The sequence below is a fragment of the Muntiacus reevesi genome, chromosome 2, assembly GCF_963930625.1.
Source record: "Muntiacus reevesi chromosome 2, mMunRee1.1, whole genome shotgun sequence".
Classification (NCBI taxonomy): domain Eukaryota; kingdom Metazoa; phylum Chordata; class Mammalia; order Artiodactyla; family Cervidae; genus Muntiacus; species Muntiacus reevesi.
Window position 1 is genome coordinate 263,436,683 of NC_089250.1, and position 19,302 is coordinate 263,455,984.

The 19,302-nt window shown below is 52.1% G+C and overlaps 1 protein-coding gene across 3 annotated transcripts; it reads right to left on the reverse strand.

Annotated features, from left to right (window-relative positions):
• Positions 1-2,804: 2,804 nt before the first annotated feature.
• Positions 2,805-9,967, reverse strand: LOC136161391 (carcinoembryonic antigen-related cell adhesion molecule 7-like). Of its 3 annotated transcripts, none has more exons than XM_065926220.1 (8): positions 9,799-9,967; positions 8,201-8,560; positions 6,625-6,903; positions 4,738-4,858; positions 4,141-4,193; positions 3,816-3,844; positions 3,370-3,411; positions 2,805-3,112 (listed from the first exon to the last, which is right to left on the reverse strand). In XM_065926220.1, the coding sequence occupies exons 1-8, from the start codon at positions 9,860-9,862 to the stop codon at positions 3,083-3,085; spliced, it is 978 nt and encodes a 325-aa protein (XP_065782292.1). In that variant the 5' UTR covers positions 9,863-9,967; the 3' UTR covers positions 2,805-3,082. The 3 variants fall into 3 exon arrangements, with proteins under 3 accessions (XP_065782292.1, XP_065782291.1, XP_065782293.1); XM_065926219.1 differs by having other exon boundaries at positions 2,805-3,134; XM_065926221.1 differs by lacking the exon at positions 3,370-3,411 and having other exon boundaries at positions 2,805-3,134.
• Between the last annotated feature and the right edge of the window lie 9,335 nt (positions 9,968-19,302).

Consider the following 19,302-nt stretch of genomic DNA (forward strand, 5'->3'; position numbering starts at 1 on the left):
AAACTATGAGAATTTGCTGCTAGCTGATCTTTCAAAGACTGGCCAAAGAGAAGAATGTCCAGTTCATCCTCTTTCATTGCTTAGGCTTGGTGTCATATCTAAAATCTAACCAAATTTAAAATAAAATAAAAATAATAAATAAAAATAAAATAAATCCAACAGAGTATGTTCTCTGACAATAACACAGTCACAGTAGAAATCAGCAATAGAAAGACAACAAGAAAATCACTGAAACATTTAGAAAATAAATAACATATTTCTGAATAATCTATGGCCAGAGGTGAAGTCTCAAAGGAAACTAAAAAATATTGAATTAAATACTGAATTAAAAAACCTCCAACCATTTGTAAAATGTAGCTTATGTAATGCTGAGAAGGGTACTTATGCAACAAAATGCTTATATTAGCAAAGAGGAAACACCACCTCAAATTAATAATCTAAGATTCTATCACAAGAAACTAGAAAAATGACAGCAAAAAGAATCCAACTCAAAGCAGAAGAAAGAATTAATAAAAATAAGAGCACCCACGATCCTTACACTAGGTTCCATGAATGGATGGCTTGGGCCTGAGCCACTGGGAAGGGCAGAGATGAGTCTGGAGGGTGAGATTTGGTTTTGTGAGTGTGAGGTGGACGGGAACAAGGAGATGGGATGACTCTGAGGGTCCCAGTCTTTTTATCTGGGGGTTGCAGGCAGATGGAACAGTTCTTTGGTGTTCTGCCCTGGGAAATATGTCTTCATGCTCCACTGTTCCCTCAGGAAAAATGTTTGCTCTGCTTGGAAGGACATCCAGCACAGGGCTCTCAGCCTGGAGGAGCTGGGAAAGTAGCCTGGAACTCTGCTCAGCCTGCTGTCTGGGGAGCTCAGCTGGGGCTCTGAGAACAGAAGGCTGTGCTCAGGTGGTGCTCCAGGCTCAGTGATGGATGGGTGTGTTTCCAAGGTCAGGCACCAAGGTTCAGAAGGTTAATCATGAAATATTCCCTTAATGTTGCAGGCAAGACAGCTGCCTGACTCTCAGGGGTGGGGAGATTCCCTGAGATGCCAAAGTAAGTTCTCAGCCTCCCCAGGGGCTTACTCTGGGTGCAGTGGTCAGCAGCAGTGTGGCAAGTGGTAAAAGATGTGCCAGTAAGTACTGTCCAGACACATGCAAAAGGTTCACGACTTATAAATTAGAGCAAAGCAGGCTATCCCTTAAACGTTCTGCCTCATTGCATCTTTTTCAAAGAAAGAATAGAAATGGGCAGGATTTCCAGTCATTCCTTTTCATTGGGTCCTTTCTGTGCAGCCCCTGGAATGAGCACAGTGAAGACCCTGTCCATGGTGCTGACCAACACTAGCTACCAAAAGGAGCTGCGTCTGCTTTCTTTACATTCTTAACACAGCGTTCTAACAAGGAAGAGGTGGAGAAGGCTTCAGGGAGTGTTGACTGGCTTCTGTCTCCATGGCTAAAGGACAGTGAGGGTGCTGTGCACATCAAATCAGAAACTAACCCCACAGTCAGGAAGACCAATTCCAGATTGCCCATGAGTAGTAGTTTTGTAGCTCAATCGGTAGAGAATCTCCCTGCAATGCAGGAGACCCGGGTTTGATTCCTGGGTTGGGAAGACCCCCTGGAGAAGGAAATGGCAACCCACTCCAGTATTCTTGCCTGGAGAATCCCATGGACAGAGGAGCCTGGTAGTTTCCCAGTCAATGGGGTCGCAAGAATCAGACACAACTTAGCGACTAAACCGCTATGAGTAGTTTGCAGTGAGAGATTATGACCACAACCTTGAGAGATGTGATAGAGAGAACAATGGCCCCTCAAAGTTGACCACATATTTTTAAAAATTTTATTTATTTGGCTGTATTGAGTCTTAGTTGCAACATGCAGGATCTTTTGTTGCAGTGCACAGACTCTCTAGTTGTGGTGTGTGGCTTCAGTAGTTGTGGCATGTGGGCTTAGGTGGCTTAAGTGGGAATCTCTGTAGATGTCCCAAGATAAAGGGAAACTATAAATTAAGGATCATGTGATTAGGAGATTATGGTGAGTTATCTGGCTGGGCCCAATATAATCACAAGGGTGGTCTTTATAAAGAAAAAGGAAAGCAGGAGAGGCAGAGCCAGAGAAAGAGATGTGATGATGGAATCAGAGCCCGACTTTAAGATACTCCACTGCTGACTTTTGAAGATGGAGGAAGGGGCCACAAGCCAAGGAAAACAGGTAGCCTCTCACAGCTTGGAAAGGCAAGGAAATAAACTCCCTCCTAGACCATCCAGAAAGAACAGAGCTGTGTTGACATCTTGGTTTGTGTTGTTTTATACCACAGGTTTGTGATAAGTTGCTACAGCAGCAATAGGAAACAACAAGAGGTGTCACTTTCTCTAACCCAACATTGTGTGAATACGAGATAAGGAGTAACTTAGAGCCAAATCATGATGTGAAACTTAGCAGGTTTTGTAACTGTCTCTTATCTCATAACAAACAACAGTCAGGCAATGGCCGAACATCCTCCTGAAATCTGGGCTCTGTGCCTTAGTGCACAGACCACTTATGTTTGGGTGAATGTGGCTAAACTGACCCATGTGAACTTACATGGGAAGCTCACCTTTCCCAGGTGACCTCCGTTCTTCAGGTGTGTGGAGGGGGCTGCAGATGAGGCCCAGGTGAGAGGAGGCCCGAGGGCCACATTGAGGAGGAGACAGTTTGTCCCACTGCTGTGGAACCTGGGTTAGTTTTAGGTGGGAGGAGCCCATGTGCACAAAAAGAGCAAACGAGAGGAAAGCCCTCTTTATTCAGACCTCTCAGGTGGTCCACAGCGGGTCACAGGCCCAGCCACTTCCCTTGGAAGCCCTCAGTTCCTCAGGGGATGGAAGTCCTTGTCTTCATCCATCCAGGGCTCAGAGCAGCCTGTCAGGGCCTCCAGAAGGCCAGGAGGGACACTAAGGCTGAGTCCAGGTCCCCCAGTATCTTCAGGGGTCACAGCTGTTTCTCTGCTTCAGGTTTCTGACCTCACTCAGACTCTGGGTCTCAGGCAGGCGGTCTCTGCGGTCTCCGCAGCCCTTAGGGGGAAGTTCCTGGAGCAAACTAAGAAACCACATCTACTTCGGGGTGGATCTGGCAGTAGATATCTGTGTTGGGATAGAGTAATTCCTGTAAAGAAAGAAGAGGGCTTTGAGCCCCTATAAACTTCTCAGAACAGGTCCCAGAATCTCCCTGGCCCGGGGTCCACAGAGGTGCTTTGTGGGAGGCCTGGCTGTGCTGAAGGCTTTCTGGCCCCAGATGCATCGCTCCTCTTCATCCATTTTCCCATTTTTGCTGCTGTTTCCTGGACCTCAAGAACGTGCCCTTAGAAGTGCAGGATCAGACATTCATCCCCAACACTCACCTCATAGAGGGGAACAATTGGCCTGGGGCTGAGTAGGGAGGCCTGGGCAGGGGAGAAAGTGGGCATCAGGAGGGCAGGGGGAGAGTCATTTCTCCTCAGAAGTGACCAGCCCTGCCTCCCAAGCAGTCACCTCCAAGCCTGAAGCCCTCACTTCAGTCCCCATCTGGGCTGCATGCCCCACCCTCAATAGCTCGAGACCCTTGTCTGAAGCTCCTAGTGCCCACTCTATTCCTGGCTGGACTCCAGGGTTAATTGTGAAGGGACCAGGCAGGCTCAGCGCAGGGTGTGGGGGTGTCCTGCCCATGAAGTGAGTCCCAGTCCTGACCAGGATGGGGTTCATGTTGGAGTGAAGGGTGTCTGTGCTGTGAAGTGTTGGACAGTCCCACTGCCCTGAGTCTGCACAGCTGGGACCACAGGGAGAAGAGACAAGGAAAGGATGTGCTTACCGGGGAGACAGCTGCCAGAGGACCATGTCCTAGGAGCAGAGACAGCAGTTAGCACCACAGGTGTGAGGAAGTTTAGCCCATCCTCCCAGGAGAGGTTGGGGGTCCTCAGCTTCCAGAGAACCATGGGAGAAGGGGCATCACCCAGGGAGGGACCTTCTGGGCATTTAGGGTCCAGTGAGGTGACCAATGACTCAGAACTCATACATCTAGCAGGCCAATCAGTGCGGATCCCCTGTGATGAAGCCCCAGGGCGGTGGCTGGCTGGAGCAGAGATGAGGATAGGAACAGGGTGTCCCAGCTGCTCGTGGGCTGAGAAGACACTCACCCAGGGTGGCTGCTGGAGGCTGCTGCTCTCTGAGGTCATTCTGTCCACTGGCTCTAGGAAAGGTCAAGATTATTTTTGAGGGCTGCAGGAGGCAGGAGGAGGTCACAGCTTTGGTGTCAAAACAGGGAACAAGGAAGGTTCCCTTTTCTAAACAGGGAGTGTGTACGTATGTGGTCAGATGCACAGTCGCGTCCAACTCTTTGCGATCTCGTGGACTGTGGCCCTCCAGGCTTCTCTGTCTATGGGGTTCTCCAGGCAAGAATACTGGAGTGGGTTGCCATTTCCTTCTCCAGGGTATCTTCCTGACCCAGGGATTAAACCCACATCTTCTGCATTGCAGGCAGATTCTTTACCACTGAGCCACCAGGGAAAGTGGGGAGACAGTGGGGAGTTAAGTGTGTCTAATTTACAGATGTTGGGAAGCCACCCCAGGTCAGCATCTGGTGAAGAAGGGGCTGGTGGATGAGAGGGAATGTCTTTGGGGGTAGTGGGGAGGCTGTGGAAAGCCAGGTCCGGAATCCAAGGATAGGGTGTCTTTCTTCCTGGCTTGGCGTCAGCCTGGGGGACAGGATTAGCATCGGGCATTTCCATTTGTACCTTCTAGTCATCTTGAGGAAAACAAAACACCCCAGAGTGGTCACCAGTGTCAACCTAACCAGGATCCCAGTCATGATGGCGATAATGATCTCGTTATTGAGGGCTGGGCTGTTTTCTTGGCCTGAAAGCAGAAGATAAAGGGGGAGACGAAGGCCTGAGTTCACCTGACCAGAAAAACCGCAAGAAGTCCTATGGGGGAGAGGGCCTGGTTAGGGAGGAAGGAAACGCGTTGAGGTCTGTGTGTGGTCGTGTGTTTTGTCATCACAGTGTCTTCCCAACTCTCCTGCTGCAGGCGAATGCATCTCTCTCTCTCTTTTTTTAATCACATTTGAAACCTCGGACTTCCTCTAACTCGACATTCTCTCACTGTAGCCAGCTCCATGTCCTATTCATGTTCCTGTTAAGGACTCTTTCCTCTTACATTATGCCCCCTCCCCTTGTTTTTCCTTCCCATCCCTACTGCCAGTCTTAGAGGGAAGGTCTGCTCAACACCTGATGAGTAATAATAATATTAGCCGACTGTTTCCAGTTCATTCTGTGTGGCTGGCACTGTGGGAAAATCTTTTAGGTCCATCTGTTCTGATCCTTGTCTCCCCATGACAGAGGGGGTGTCATCCTTGCTGTGTGTACATACGTCTGAGACTCATGGTGCTTAAATAAACCAACGGAGTTCATACAACTGGGCTTCCCTAATGGCTCAGACAGTAAAGAATCTGCCTGCAATTCAGGAGACCCGGGTTTGATCCTTGGGTTGGGAAAGATCCCCTGGAGAAGGGAATGGCAATTCATTTCGGTATTCTTGCCTGGAAAATTCCATGGACAGAGGAGGCTGGTGGGCTACAGTCCATGGGGTCGCAAAGAGTAGGACACAACTGAGCGACCGAGCACATAGCAAATCACATCTGATAGGAGATTAATATCCATTGCAACAACAAAAGGCACTCGACCCTGGGGCCCCTTCTTTGTTTCCTATCTCCCCCTACATGAGGCTGTCAGGGGCTGAGAGAATCCCCTCCCCACATTCCAGGCTGGACCCAAGGTCTGCCAGGAGAAATCAGACAGCAGGAGGAAGAAGGGTCTGCTGAGATGTAGTGGGAGGGTTCAGGGGCTGATTTGGAATTTGCTTGTAACTTCTGGGAAGTTGGGAGGTAACTTCTTTCAGATTCTTTTCTGAAAACCTACAGGCTCTACCACAAAACTTGGTACTGATGGGCCAGGGGCCACTTACCAGAGACTGTGATAGCCTTGGCTGTGGTTTTACTGGGATCAGTGACAAAGTTATGGACAAGGCAGTTACAGGATCGACTCTTATCTGCAGTGATGTTGGGGATAAAGAGTTCCTGAATGGATTGTGGGGGCCTCCCGGTGATAAGCCAGGGACACGTTGTGGCTGGGGTTAGAGGCTGTGTGGTGGGAGAGGCTGAGGTTTGCCTCTGGATGGTAACAGGAGTCTGAGGGGAAGTGGTGGGGTGTCTGGGCCATCTGAAGCAAAGAGCACAAAGCCACACGTGGTGCAATCAGAGGGAAGGGAAATTCCTGGTCTGTATTAGGGCCACAGCGTCCTTCTGTCTGGATCACAGCCTTGTTGTAGAAAGTCTCAACCATTACCTCTCATGTTCACTCATCCTGAGTCTGAGACATTAACCTGTTTCTTCCATCACAGGCTGGTGACCCTGAGCCTCTCAAGACAGAGCAGTCCATCCCCTCCTAGTCTTGATTCAAGGTGGGCCTGCCTGGGCTTGCCTGGGACAGGAAGTCATGGCCAGCCTGGGTGTCCCAGGGTGAGGGTCCTTGCTCTTGGACCTGAGAGGGATGGGTACGGCCTGGCCTCCGGCACTGTAGATTCAGCCAGGAGGCCTGGGCCATGTAGGAACAGAGGTTACTCACAGAGGCCATTCAGGTTGAATGAGTCACCATGGATGATATTCTCTGGATTCCTGGCTTCACACACATAGGGTCCTATGTCATTCCTTGTCACATTGAACACAGTAAGAGTCCTGTTTCTCTTGCACAGTTCCAGCTTGGTGCTGTTGTGGAGGCTCTGATTGTTGATCGAATACATGTAGAAGATGTCCTGAGTCTCAAATCTACACGTTAACACCACAGTGTCCTCGTGCTCCCAGGGGTTGGAGTTGTTGCTGGTGATGACGGGTGTGGGTAGCACCGCTGTGCAGATAACAGAGAGAACATTGCCCCTTTTCTACCTTTGGCTTCTCTAAAAGCATCTTCAATCAGGATTGGCATCTCTCACCTCTCAGCCAGACTGAGCCCTTAAAGAATAAGGCAGGTCTGTGTATCGAAGACAAATGCATGGGGAGCTGAGCTCAGAGAGTGTGAGGCCACCTGCTCTATGTCTGGGAGAAGCACAGGCTTCCTCGGGGGTTGACTGTGCAGTTGCGTTTAGTGGTGGACAGAACAGGGAGGGATTCAGAGACCACCTGGCGTCTCTCCTGGTTTTCATCAACCAGCCTCGGGAGAGAGCTCTCTGGGTGGCACCCCGGGGATGAGGAGCTTCTAGGAGTGTCTTCCTTCCTTCGTTCCTCCCTGGGGATGCTGAGACTTCTCTGGAGTCTCTAAGTGCCCCAGGGCACTGACTGACCACCTGGGGACCTTGTGCCCCTGTGATCTCCATGCTGAGTCTCAGGAGCAGGACCAGGCTGTCCCCCTGCCTGGTTGTGGCTCTCAGGGCTGAGCTCTGGCTGGCGACCAGCTTGGAGCCTGCCTCAGTGTCACTGGAGGCAGGAGCCCTGGGACAGGGTCTGGAGAAGGGCTTCCTGGGGCTGAGTTTCTCTGTGAGGATCCCTGGGGGCCCTCAGGCCAGGGTCTTCCCTGAGTCCTGAAGGGTCTTCCTCAGGGTCATGGTCACGGGGAGGGACCCGGGGCACTGGACTGAGAGTGCTCTCCCACTGCTGAGTCCCTCCATCAGACCATCCTTCCTGCACAGGGTGTCTGCAGAGTCTGGCTTCCTGGAAAACATTTCTGACCCTTTGGAGTTTGTCTCCACAGCGTGGGTCCTGCACTAAATGTTCAAACCCCAACACTGGACATCATGCAGAGGAGGATGCAGGCACCATCCAGGTCTGTCAGTCCTGTGTGTGTGAACAGAACTTACTCCGACCCATAGCTCAGTTGGTAAAGAATCTGCCTGCAATGCAGGAGACCCTGGTTCGATTCCTGGATCAGAAAGATCTGCTGGAGAAGGGATAGGTTACCCACTCCAGTTATCCTGGGCTTCCCTGGTGGCTCAGCTGGTAAAGAATCTGCCTACAATGTGGGAGACCTGGGTTTGATTCCTGAGTTGGGAAGATCCACTGGAGAAGTGAAAGGGTACCCACTCCAGTATTCTGGCCTGGAGAATTTCATGGACTGTATAGTCCATGGGGTCACAGAGTTGGACACGACCGAGCTACTCTCACTTTCACTTTCCCACCCAATACCCCGAGGTCAGAGAGGAAGCACTCACGGTATATGCAGAGGTGCCCAGTTTGTCTTTCTGTCTGTAAATCATCGTTTGTAACGAGAAGCGTGTAGGATCCTGTGTCTTTCTGGGTGACGTTCTGGATCAGCAGGGTTCCATTGGGGTAAAGTGTCTCTCTTCCGCTGTGTGCAGATCCTTTCGTAGTTACATTAGTGTCTACTCTGTATGATGCAATTAACTGGATGTTTTCTACCCTTTCTCCTCTGTACCAGGCATAGCCTAGACTATTCTCTGTCACGTTGTGGGCAAGTAGAAGAACATCTGTCCCTTCTGCAGCAAGGGGGAGCACCATGTCAACACTGAGGCAGGCAGTGGTGGGCAGGGGCCAGAAAGTTAAGAGTGAGACTAGTTAAAAAAAAAAAAAAAAAAGAGTGAGACTAGGAGGGAAGAGAGAAAAATCAGTTAATATTCTGATCTGTGTGTGGCGATGGGAACATGGTGCCCTGGGTCCTGAGCAGGTCTCTTCATTCCTCAGCCTTGGGGTGTGTTTTTATATTGTGTGAGGCTGTGTGTGTGTGTGTATCTGTGTGTGTCTATGTGTGTATGTGTATATGTGTGTGTATGTGTGTGTGTCTCTGTATCGGTGTGTGTGTATCTGTGTGTATGTGTATATGTGTGTGTGTGTCTGTGTGTGTGTCTCTGTGTGTGTCTGTGTGTGTATATGTGTGTATGTGTATATGTGTGTATGCGTGTGTGTCTGTGTGTACATGTGTGTATGTGTCTGTGTGTATGTATATCTGTGTCTGTGTGTCTGTGTGTGTGCATGCGTGCGTGTGTATGTGTGTGTGTGTTTGTGTGTATGTGTATATACGTGTATGTGTGTGTCCTCCTGGTTCAAGGTCAGCAGCATGACCCCCATCACTTCAGCCCCTCTGGGCTCTGTATTTCCTCTGTTTCCCCAGCTGTCCCCCGGCTCACTCCCTCACTGCCCTCACACACCTGCTCACACTCAGGGGCCTCTTGGGAGCTGCCCCCAACAACGACCAGCTGCTGTAAAGACCCTCCGTGTTCACTTGCTGACCCTTCCCTGTCTGGTACCTGCATGACGCCTGTCAGCGCCTGACAGCACATTCTAGATCTCTCTGCTTGTCTGTCTTCCTCCCCACAGAGTGAGGGCTCCGTGAGGGCAGGGGCTTGTCTGATCCTGGTTACACCCCAGGGCCTGGACCAGGCTGCAGGTATTAACACCTGGGGATGAAGGAAGGAGTGTTCCCAGGAATCCCACAGCCTGGTGTTTGTCAGTTTCTAAGGGTGCGGGGAAGGACAGTGGTTACTGTCCTGGATATGTCTTTTTCTGTGGTGACACAATAAAATGTTATTATTGTCGTCAGTTTCCAACAATTACTGCTCAGTGAAGAATAACTCACAAAACCTACACCATTTGAGGTCTTCCCGCCCCTCACCAACTCTAGTTCATGGAGAGTCCCCTGGGGCTGAGCCCCCACCCTCCCTGCTCCCGGCCGTCTGCCCTCAGGCCTGAACAGAAGTCCTCTGCCCCCTCTCAGAGCCCCGTCTCCCCCAGAGACCAGCCAGTCTCTTGTTCTCCAGTCTCTGCCCACTCCCTGAAAACTGTCCCCTCTCACCTGCCAGGAGGAGCCTGTTCCAGGGGACATGCTTCCTGTTTGCAGGGCCTGACGGGGGCCCCATGGGGCCTGCTGTCTGCTGGCCCCTCTCTCTCTGAGGAGAACTTCCGGTGCAGAAACGCTCACAGGCCCTGCAGTCGCTGTGTGAGCGCTGCGGTCCTTCCCGCTCTGTGCTGGGCCTCCTCCCGGGGCAGGAGCACTTGGCTGGGTCACGTGGCCCGGGGGCGGGGCCTCTGCCCAGGCCCCTCCCACTCCCTCCCCGCTCAGCCTTCCCTCCCTAGTGGCCCCGCCCCCTTCCCCTTCTGTCTGTTTCTATTCCCTGAGCTCTGCTGAGTCCTCTGCCTTCTAGAGCAGTGATTCTCCACCCACACACACCACACACACACACACACATCCCTACACACACATCCCTACACATACAGCTACACACAGACACCTACATACACCTACATACACACACATACACACACATGCACACACACACACCCTTGTCTGGAAAATCACAGCCTTGGGGTGTCCGGGTCCGGGGCCCCCATGATCTGGATCAGATGCACACTCAGCCTCCCCGACTGCCCTCCCTCATCTTCTTCTGGCTTTTCCCTTCAGAGCAGGAGCCTGGGGGTAGGGGGTGCGTCAGGAACTCTTGTCACAGGGACGTCATCCCCGCAGTGCCTGGGAATCACCTGTGGACCTTCATGAAGACTGTAAACCCCCAGGTGACACCTTAGAAATGCTGTTTCAGCAGCCGCCCAGGTCACGTGCTTGTCCAGCCTGACTGAGACCCCAGGACCCTGGTGAGGCTGCCCCACCCACCCCAGTGTTGGCCTCTGCTGTGTTTTCATCTGGGATCTCTCAGCACAACGCACAGATCCAAACTTTCCAAATTTTGCTGGTAATTGTTCCCGTTCACAGAAACCCAGCTGGGTGCCCAGGGTCTTCCTGTTGTTTTCAAATATCTGAGAAGATTGCTTTACTCACCGCAGGAAGAACACACTGACTCTGGAGGAGAGAATGGGGTCACATGAGTGATGACTGGAGAGGGACCTGACCTCCACCTTAGCTTGTCACCAGCCTGGAGTTTGTTTTCTAGGACTGCTGTTGCTGCTGCTGCTAAGCCACTTCAGTCATATCTGACTCTCTGCGACCTCATAGATGGCAGCCCACCAGGCTCCTCCATCCCTGGGACTCTCCAGGCAAGAATACTGGAGTGGGTTGCCATTTCCTTCTCCAATGCATGCATGCAGGCTATATCACTTCAGTTGTGTCCGACCCTGTGCGATCCTATGGGCAGCAGCCCCCCAGGCTCCTCCGTCCACAGGATTCTGCAGGCAAGAATACTGGAGTGGGTTGCCACTGCCTTCTCCAGGGAAAGAGACCCAGAAGCAGGTGTCAGGAGGAGCTGCAGTTCCCAGGTGAGAAGGGAAAGTTTTCCTGTGTGTCCTGGGAAGAGAGGAAGCTGGTGCTGGGGGGTGGGCTGACTGTGGGCTCCCTGGTCCTCGGGTCAAGTTCCAGGAGACTCTCCATCTCTGTGCCTGTTGCCCGAGCCTTGGTTCAGAAACTGTTCAGGTCCTCCTTGCCATTATAGGGCCTCCTCTGCCACCCTGGCTGATTTTTCTGTGGTCACTGTAATCTTTCTCATGGGTGGTTCCAGGCAGGGATGGGAGCTGGCATGGGTGCCCATAGGCCCCTAGAAGGTTGGGCAGCATAGTGTGGGCACACAGGAGGGGCCCTGAGGGTCTGTTAGAGGAGGGGTCCGCTGGGGTCTAACGCCTGATGATCTGATGTGGAGTTGATGTAATAATAATAGATACAAGTGCACAGTAGTTGTAATGCGCTTGAATTATCCCCAAATCATTCCCACCACTTTGCAACTGTCGTCCATGAATCTGTTCCCTGGTGCCCTTAAAGGTGGGGACCTCTGTTTAGAGGGAGGGATGGAAATCAGGCTCCTTCTCCACCTCCTTAGCCAAAGCAAAGTTCACCTGTTAATCTTCTGTGTGGCCCCATATAGCCCCCTGGAGGTCATGAGCAGACCTGGGGACAATATTAGGGGCTGCACAGGGGTGCAAAAACCAATGGGTGTGAGCCGGCTCTGTGCCCTGGGCAGAGGGGGGCGCTGACCTCCAGACTAGGAGCTCTCAGCCAGGGTGCAGGTCACTGTGGGTCCGCAGACTTCCCGACTCCATCCGAGCGCAGGGTGAGCCCAGGGAGAGGATGGGCGTTGTTCAGTGGCAGGAGAACCGTCCATCCAGGTGGATGTGTGCTCAGGAGGGGCTCTCAGTCCCTGAAGCTTCAAAGGAAGGGTCGGTGGGGAGTCTCTGGGCTTTGGGGCGAGGGTGGCGGCCTGTGGGCTGGACCCCAGAATGCCCTGTCCTTCCCCACCTCTCAGCACTGGGGCTGCGCCCTAGTTCTCTGTGTCCCCATCGGTGGTCTGCTCTCGGCCTCCCCACAGCGCCGGGACCTGGGGCAGCTCCACCTCCCCCACAGGACCCCAGTCCCCCTGAGATGGAGCAACTGCAGAAGCTGGGTTCCCCTGTGCCACGCTGCTCTGGAAGTTCCCTTTCTTTCCCAGGATGCTTTGGGGACTGAGATGTCTCCAAGGACCACAGGTGTCCCCCCAGATCAGGGACCTTAGGATGAGGAGCTCCTCGCCAATTCCTGTGAGTTCACGCTGGGGCTCCCCCGCCCCGTGGTCACTCCCTTGGATGGAGGATCAGGAGTCTGAGCCACGTCAGGTCTCCGAGAGAAGGAGAAGGAATGAAGCTGCCAGCCCAGGCCCTCCAGGGAGACTAGAAGATTCTCCTGAGTAGAGATGGGAGTGGGTGTGATAATCTGGGAATGAGCAGAGGGTCTGCCTCCTCACAGATAAGAGGCCCCTGTCCTCACTCCTGACTCCGGGAGGAATAGAGTCCCGCCCTGGAGCAACTGTGGGCACTTGCAGGTCTCCCCCCACTCTGATGTCAGGGCCCCTGTGTCCACAAGGGATATTCTCTGACCCCTTGGTGTCACACTGGGGGGGGGGGGTCTGGCTTCTGTTATGTAGATTCCCTTATCTATTTAAAGAGTATTTATTGAGCATGTGTGACATGTCAGTCCTGGGTTGTGTCCTGGACTCCAGACAATAGGATAGACTTCGGTCGTGGGTGAACATACTTGACTTGTGATGGGGAGGCAGACACACAGAGAAAATCCTGGAAATAAGGAGCGAATTACAATCGAAGAATGCGCTGAAGGAGAAGGGTCTGGTGCATCGGGAGTCTGTCATGGAATCTCAGCTGGACTGGGAATAATGGAACGCACCCATGAGAAAGGGACCTTTTGCCTGAGACGTGAAGGGTGAGCAGACCCTCAGCAGAGAAGGACAGGGGGCTGAGAAGGCAGAGCTACCTGAGGGGAGTCTGGCCTTCAGGTGGGCCTGGCTGGGAGGAGGAGCTGACAGAGTCCAGTGTGGGGAACTGGGAGAGTGGGGAGGACCGTGGGCGGAGTAGCTTGCTGAGGGTCAGAGGCTGCTGGGCGGTGGGAGCTGCTAAGTGGGAAGGAGGTGGGCTGCCCTGTGGAGGCGCCCGACTGTGGAGGAGCTCTGCCGCTCTCTGGTGGCCAAGGAGGGGAGTGTAGAAGGGAAAGGCCCTCAAGCAGGTTTTCTCCTAAGACAGCTCAAGAATTTGTCAAGTGGTTACATATCATTTTACAAACCCCTGGGACAGAGGATCCTGGCAGGCTACAGGCAGGAGGTCGCTAAGGATCGGGCACGACCAAGTGACTAACCCTTTCAACACTACATGTCATTGATGCTGAATCATGTCCCACTCTGAATTTCCAACTCTCTCATCCAAGATCTTCTCTTACATACCCCACTCCAAGATTTCATTCAGTTGAGATCTGTGTTGATACCAGGCCAATTTCTCTTTGTAGAAGAGGATCCAGTTGCAACATTCTCAGCCCTGGGGCAGGACTGGAGCATCTGTAAGTAGGAGGAGAGTGAGGAAACCTCCGTGTCCCCCGCCTGTGCCAGAGGGTCCATGTGGACATGCAAAGGCTGCATTTCCTTTTCTCCCCTGACCCCTTAGTGTCTTCCCCATGGGGCAGGACCAGGTGGAATTGGAAGACCAGGGGTGTGGTGACTCTGGACCTCCTCTTTCCGCCTTCTCTATCTCTGCCCCCATCAGGGGACCTGGTCTTCATGGTGGGAAGGAAGGTGGGGCTTCTCCATCAGCCCCTGATCAGAGATTCTTTCAGCAAAAGGGACACAGGGATCAAGCACGCTAGCTATGACCTCAGCGTCCCTGTCACCCTGTATGATTGTAGTAACTGAATTACTAGGATCTAATGGCCTCTTTAGCATTCTAATTTAATTATTAGATTGTTATTACTTCTTTTTACCTTTTGATACTTGAAGTTTCAAAGGAGAATCTCCATCTTCCTTGAGCCTGATTAGGGTTGGTGCCAGGGCAGTTCAGTTGTCTTAAAGCTTATCTTTTATAGTAGCTTTAGTTTCACAGCAGAAGTGAGGGAAGGTACAGAGTTTTCCTAGGGACCTGCTGCCCACAAGTGTAGGGCCTCCTTCATATTCAGCCTTCCACACCCGAGGTGTACATTCTATCAATTGATGAACCCACATGGATACATGAAAAAAAACCAGCTTCCATAACTTCCATTAGGGTTCACAGTTGGTGCTGTAAATTGCATGGGTTTGAACAAGTGATTATCAGCAACATGGGCTTCCCTGGTGGCACCGTGGTAAAGAATCATCCTGCCCGTTCAGGAGACCCAGTTTGATTTCTGGCTCAGGAAGATCTCCTGGAGAAGAAATGGCAAACCACTCGAGTGTTCTTGCCTGGGAAATCTCATGGATAGAGGAGCCTGGCGGGTACAGTCTATGGGGTCGCCAAAGAGGTGCACATGACTTAGCAGCTAGAACAACCACAGTGTCAGTGACAGGCCTGCTGCCAAAGTCACAGCGTCAGGGCGAGTGAGGACAGAGCAGGTGGACGTGTGTCTGCAGGGCTAGTGAACACAGAGCTGATGGTTGTGTGTCTGTATATTCAAAAAGTGTGACATGCATCGCTTGTTTATTTACCCATACTCAAATATGGAAACCTCATGTGTGGGGTGGCCATGATGAACCAGTGTCTACCTACAAGTTAAGCATTGTTTAGAGGACTTTCCTGGTGGCTCAGTGGATAGGATTCCGCGTGCCAAAGCACAGTACATGGGCTTGATCCCTGGTCAGGAGGATTTCACCTGCTACTGAGCAACTAAAGCCATGCATCAGAACTACTGAGTCTGTGCTCTAGAGACCACGAGCTGCAACGACTGAAGTCTACTTGCCCAGAGCCCATGCTCGGGAGTAGAGAAGCCACCACAATGAGAAGCCAGTGTATCACAATGAAGAGTAGCCCCTGGTCACTGCACTAGAGAAAACCGGTGGAAAAGCAATGAAGACCCAGTGCAGCCAGAAATTTAAGACAAAATAAAAATAATAAGAATAGTTTAGAATTAAATGTTATTCCCGAAGTTGTCAGGTGTTCTTTTCATGTCCTTCTTTCTCAAACATCTAGGACCCCACTGAAACAATGATTTTCCACAGGCTGAGGACCTGCTCTGCCTTTTGGGTGACTGCACTGCAAATTTGTTTTCAGTCTAGACAGCCACTAGCGAGCATCCTGTCTTTCACACTGACCATCAACTCTGCAGTGAACACCTCACCACAAATCTCCGCCCCTGTGGAGTATGATCCAGGAGCTCATTCATTCGGCACACAGGCATGAAACTCCCTGCACCAGGCCTGGAGCTAGCCAGTGGACTCAGCAGAAGCAGGACAGGTGAATCCTTCCATGTCTGAGCCCCCAGCTCAGGGTTCCTCTTAAAACTGGAGTCCCGGTCAACAGGTGTGCACGCTGAATGTCACTGTATCCACTAAACTGCATTTGCAGGGGGAGTATAGGAAAATGTCCATTTCCAGCATCCTCACCCTTTATGGCAAGATTCTGTGAGGAGATAGCACGTGTGTCCATATGCCCATCTCCCTGCCCACATCCCTCCTTTATCCCCTACGCAGCCTTCCATTCATCTTATCACGAAGTCCTTTGGCTGTGCCTCTGTGGTTGACCAGATGCCAGGACCCCTGAGATACCCTCAGCAGCTCCTTCTGCTGCTCTGTTTAAACACCGTGGATCCACAGGTGATGCACCTGAGCCCGGGTGATTCCTGCAGAGTCTGTCCCCATGGAAGATAGGAGAGGCCCCTGGGACCCAGGTGACCATTATCGTGGATATCTCGAGCACTTTGCATGACTGTTTGGCAGGCTGGGTGGGTTAGACCTGAGCCCTTGGGAAGTGTAGTACTGGGTTTGGGTGTCAGAGTTACCCCTGTCAGTGGTACATTTATGGAGAAGAGGAATTTGGGGTGACTGTGGGAGCCCTAGTTCCTTCTCCTCCCTGGGGTTCACAGGCAGATGGAGGAGCCCTCAGGTGATGGATTGTACCCTGGAGAGTGGTCTCAGGCCCCACCTGTCCTTCAGCAGGACCCGTGCTGTGTTGGAAGCATGGAGAGATGGCAAAGGCTCTGCCACTGGCCCAGGGCTCGGCCTGGAGGAGCTGGGAGGGTAGCCCAGGCCTGCTGCTCAGCCTTGCTCCCTGGGCTGCGGGCGATCATTTGGGGAATGAGGGAACAGGAGGCTCTGCTCAGGGGGCCTCCAGGCTAGCTGATGGCTGTCTCCAAGGTCAAGTACCAAGGGTCAGGACTTAGTCATGAAACGCTCCCTCCAAGTTGTAGACAAGATGGTTATCTGACACTCGGCGACGGGGAGAGACTCTGACAGGACAGTTTCTTCTCAGCCTCCTTGGGGACACCCTTCAGGTGCAGGATCAATCACTCGGGAGTTATCATTCATGCAGATAGAACTAATACACAGACAGGAGAAAGTGCTCCCGATTGATAAACTAGAGCAAACTGGGTTATCCTGAACACCTCCTCCTATGCTCATCTTTCTTATAGAATAGAAATTGGCAGGATATCCAGCCGTCCCTTCCCATTGAACCTTGCTGCAGCCCCTGGGATGAGCAACGCAGAGACACTGTCCATGGTGCTGACGAACACAGGCTACCTAGCGGTTGGGAGCTGTGGTCTTTGAGTCGTATCTGCTTTCTTTTCATTCTGAAAAAGTGGTCATTGCTAGTGAAGAAGATGCTCCCCTGTGGCTCAGATAGTAAAGAATCTTCTTGCAATGCGGGAGACCTGGGTTTGATGAGCCTACGGAGATGGGAATGGATACCCACTCCAGTATTCTTGCCTGGAGAATCCCATGGCAGATGTGTCTGGAGGGTTACAGTCCATGGGGTTGCAAAGAGTTGGATAGACTGAGCAAGCTTCACTTCACAGAAAAGAAGAGGTGGGGACCTCTGCAGGGAGTGTGGACAGGCCTCGATCTCCAGGCCTAGGGCCAATGAGATTTCTGTGGATATCATGGCAGGACGTGACCCCACATCAGCATGACAAAGTCCCAAGCTGCCCAAGCCACATTGCAGGGAGGGAAGATGATGACCACGCCTTGAGAGGAGTGGTAGACAGAGCACAGAACCCTAAGAGATGTTCACAAGCTCAAGTCCACAATCTGAGAATGTGCCCCACGATTAAGGAAACCTACAGAAGACATTCAGATCACGTGACTGGGAGATTATGTTGGCAATATATTTGGCTGAGCCCATTACTTCATTAATATTCTTTATAAATGAAAGATGAAGGCAGGAGAGGCAGAGCCAGAGGAGATGGGATGATGGAAGGAGAGCTTGGGGGAGCGTCAGGATGTTCCATTGCTGGCACAGAAGATGCAGGAAGGGGCCACAAACCCAGGAAAGCAGGCAGCCTCTCACAGCTTGGAAAAGCAAGGAAATGAACTGTCTGTAGAATCCAGAAAGAACAGGGTCATATTGGCACCTTGATTTGGGTAGATTTGTGCCACTAAATTTGTGGTCATTTGTTATAGCATGATAAGGAAGGTCAAGAGGTGTGACCTTGTCTAATCCAAGACTGTGTGCCTGGGGGATAAGGAGTTATTCAGACCTAAGTCATGATCGGAAGCTTTGCAGGTGGTTTCTCTTACCTCTCATCTCATCTCAGCACAAATGACACTTGCCACTGGCAGAGCATGCTTGTCAAATGTGGGCTCTGTGCCTTAGTGCACACACCAGCTATATTTGTGTGAGTGTGGGGGAGACCTGAGCAGACCTATATGAGAACAGGACCTATCCCAGGGACCTCAGGGAGAGACAGAAGTGTTAGCCCAGGTGTGTGGTGGGGGCTTCAGGTGAGATGCGGGTGGGAAAGGCCCTTGGGACACTTTGAGGAGAAGACAGGTGGGTCTTTTGCCGTGGTAGCCAGGTTGATTTTTAGGTAGAGCCCTGCAACTCCACCCTTAGGCTTGTGTGTGTGTGTGTGTGTGTATGTGTGTGTGTGTCTGTGTGTGAGAGAGAGAGAGAGAGAGAGAGAGAGAGAGGGAGAGAGAGAGAGAGAGGGATGGCCTCATGACCCACGTTGGAGAACAAAGTGGAAACCAACAGGAAGTGGATAGAGGTCACGGGAAGTTCCTGGGAGGGCCTTTCTCAGAGCATGGCTTCTGGGTCCTTCCTTTCGGTGACTCTGATTGCTCCCCTGTCACCCCAGAGCGAACAATGACCTCAGGGTTCAGGTCATTAGGGAATCAACAGAAACCCACGGATAGAGAAGGCACTCTGGTCCTGGGTCTGTGGACAGACAAAAGTTCCCACCCCATCTCCAACTCAGTGGAGATTAGTTGAAGCAAACTCCAGGGGACAGTGAAGGATGGGGAAGCCTGGGGTGCTGCAGTCCATGGGGTCCCCAAGACTCAGAAAAACTTGGCAACTGAACAACAAAAACTCATTGGAGGCAGCCACCAGTTGGGGCCAGCAGGGCCTGGTGAGGAGGACCAGAGCGCTCAGGATGCCAAGAGGTTGCACAGGGGCCTCACCCAGAATATGTGTCTCACACACGACTCGTCCTTCCTTCCTGACTCGTGTTCTAGTGGGTCTCAGGTGGTCCCACAATCTGTGCCCCAGAGACTCCATTCCAAGTGAGCAAGCACTGGGAGGTGCCTGGGACCCCAGGGCAGTGTGAGGACTGCCGAGTGCCCGTGTGGCTGTGAAGGGTCTGGTGACCCTCCTTTCCTGTTAGCATGCCCCCCACCCCATTCTCACAGCCTTCCCCTTGCTTTCCCGCAGGGAATAGATGGGGAGGTCAGGTAACCAAGGCTAATACTTTCCCTGTGGGACCATGGAGAAACAGGAGCAGACATTCAGCTGAACTTCTTGTTGGACAGGACTCAAGGGCAGTATATTTTGCAAGCAGGGGAAGGAAAGTGCCCTTTTTGCAGATCTCTCAGCTGGTCACACTGGGTCACAGGCCAGTCTCTTGCCCTGTTGAAACCTCCCCCCACTGTGGGGATCGCAGCCTGAGTTCTGGTCCATTCAGGGTTCAAGGCAGCCTGTC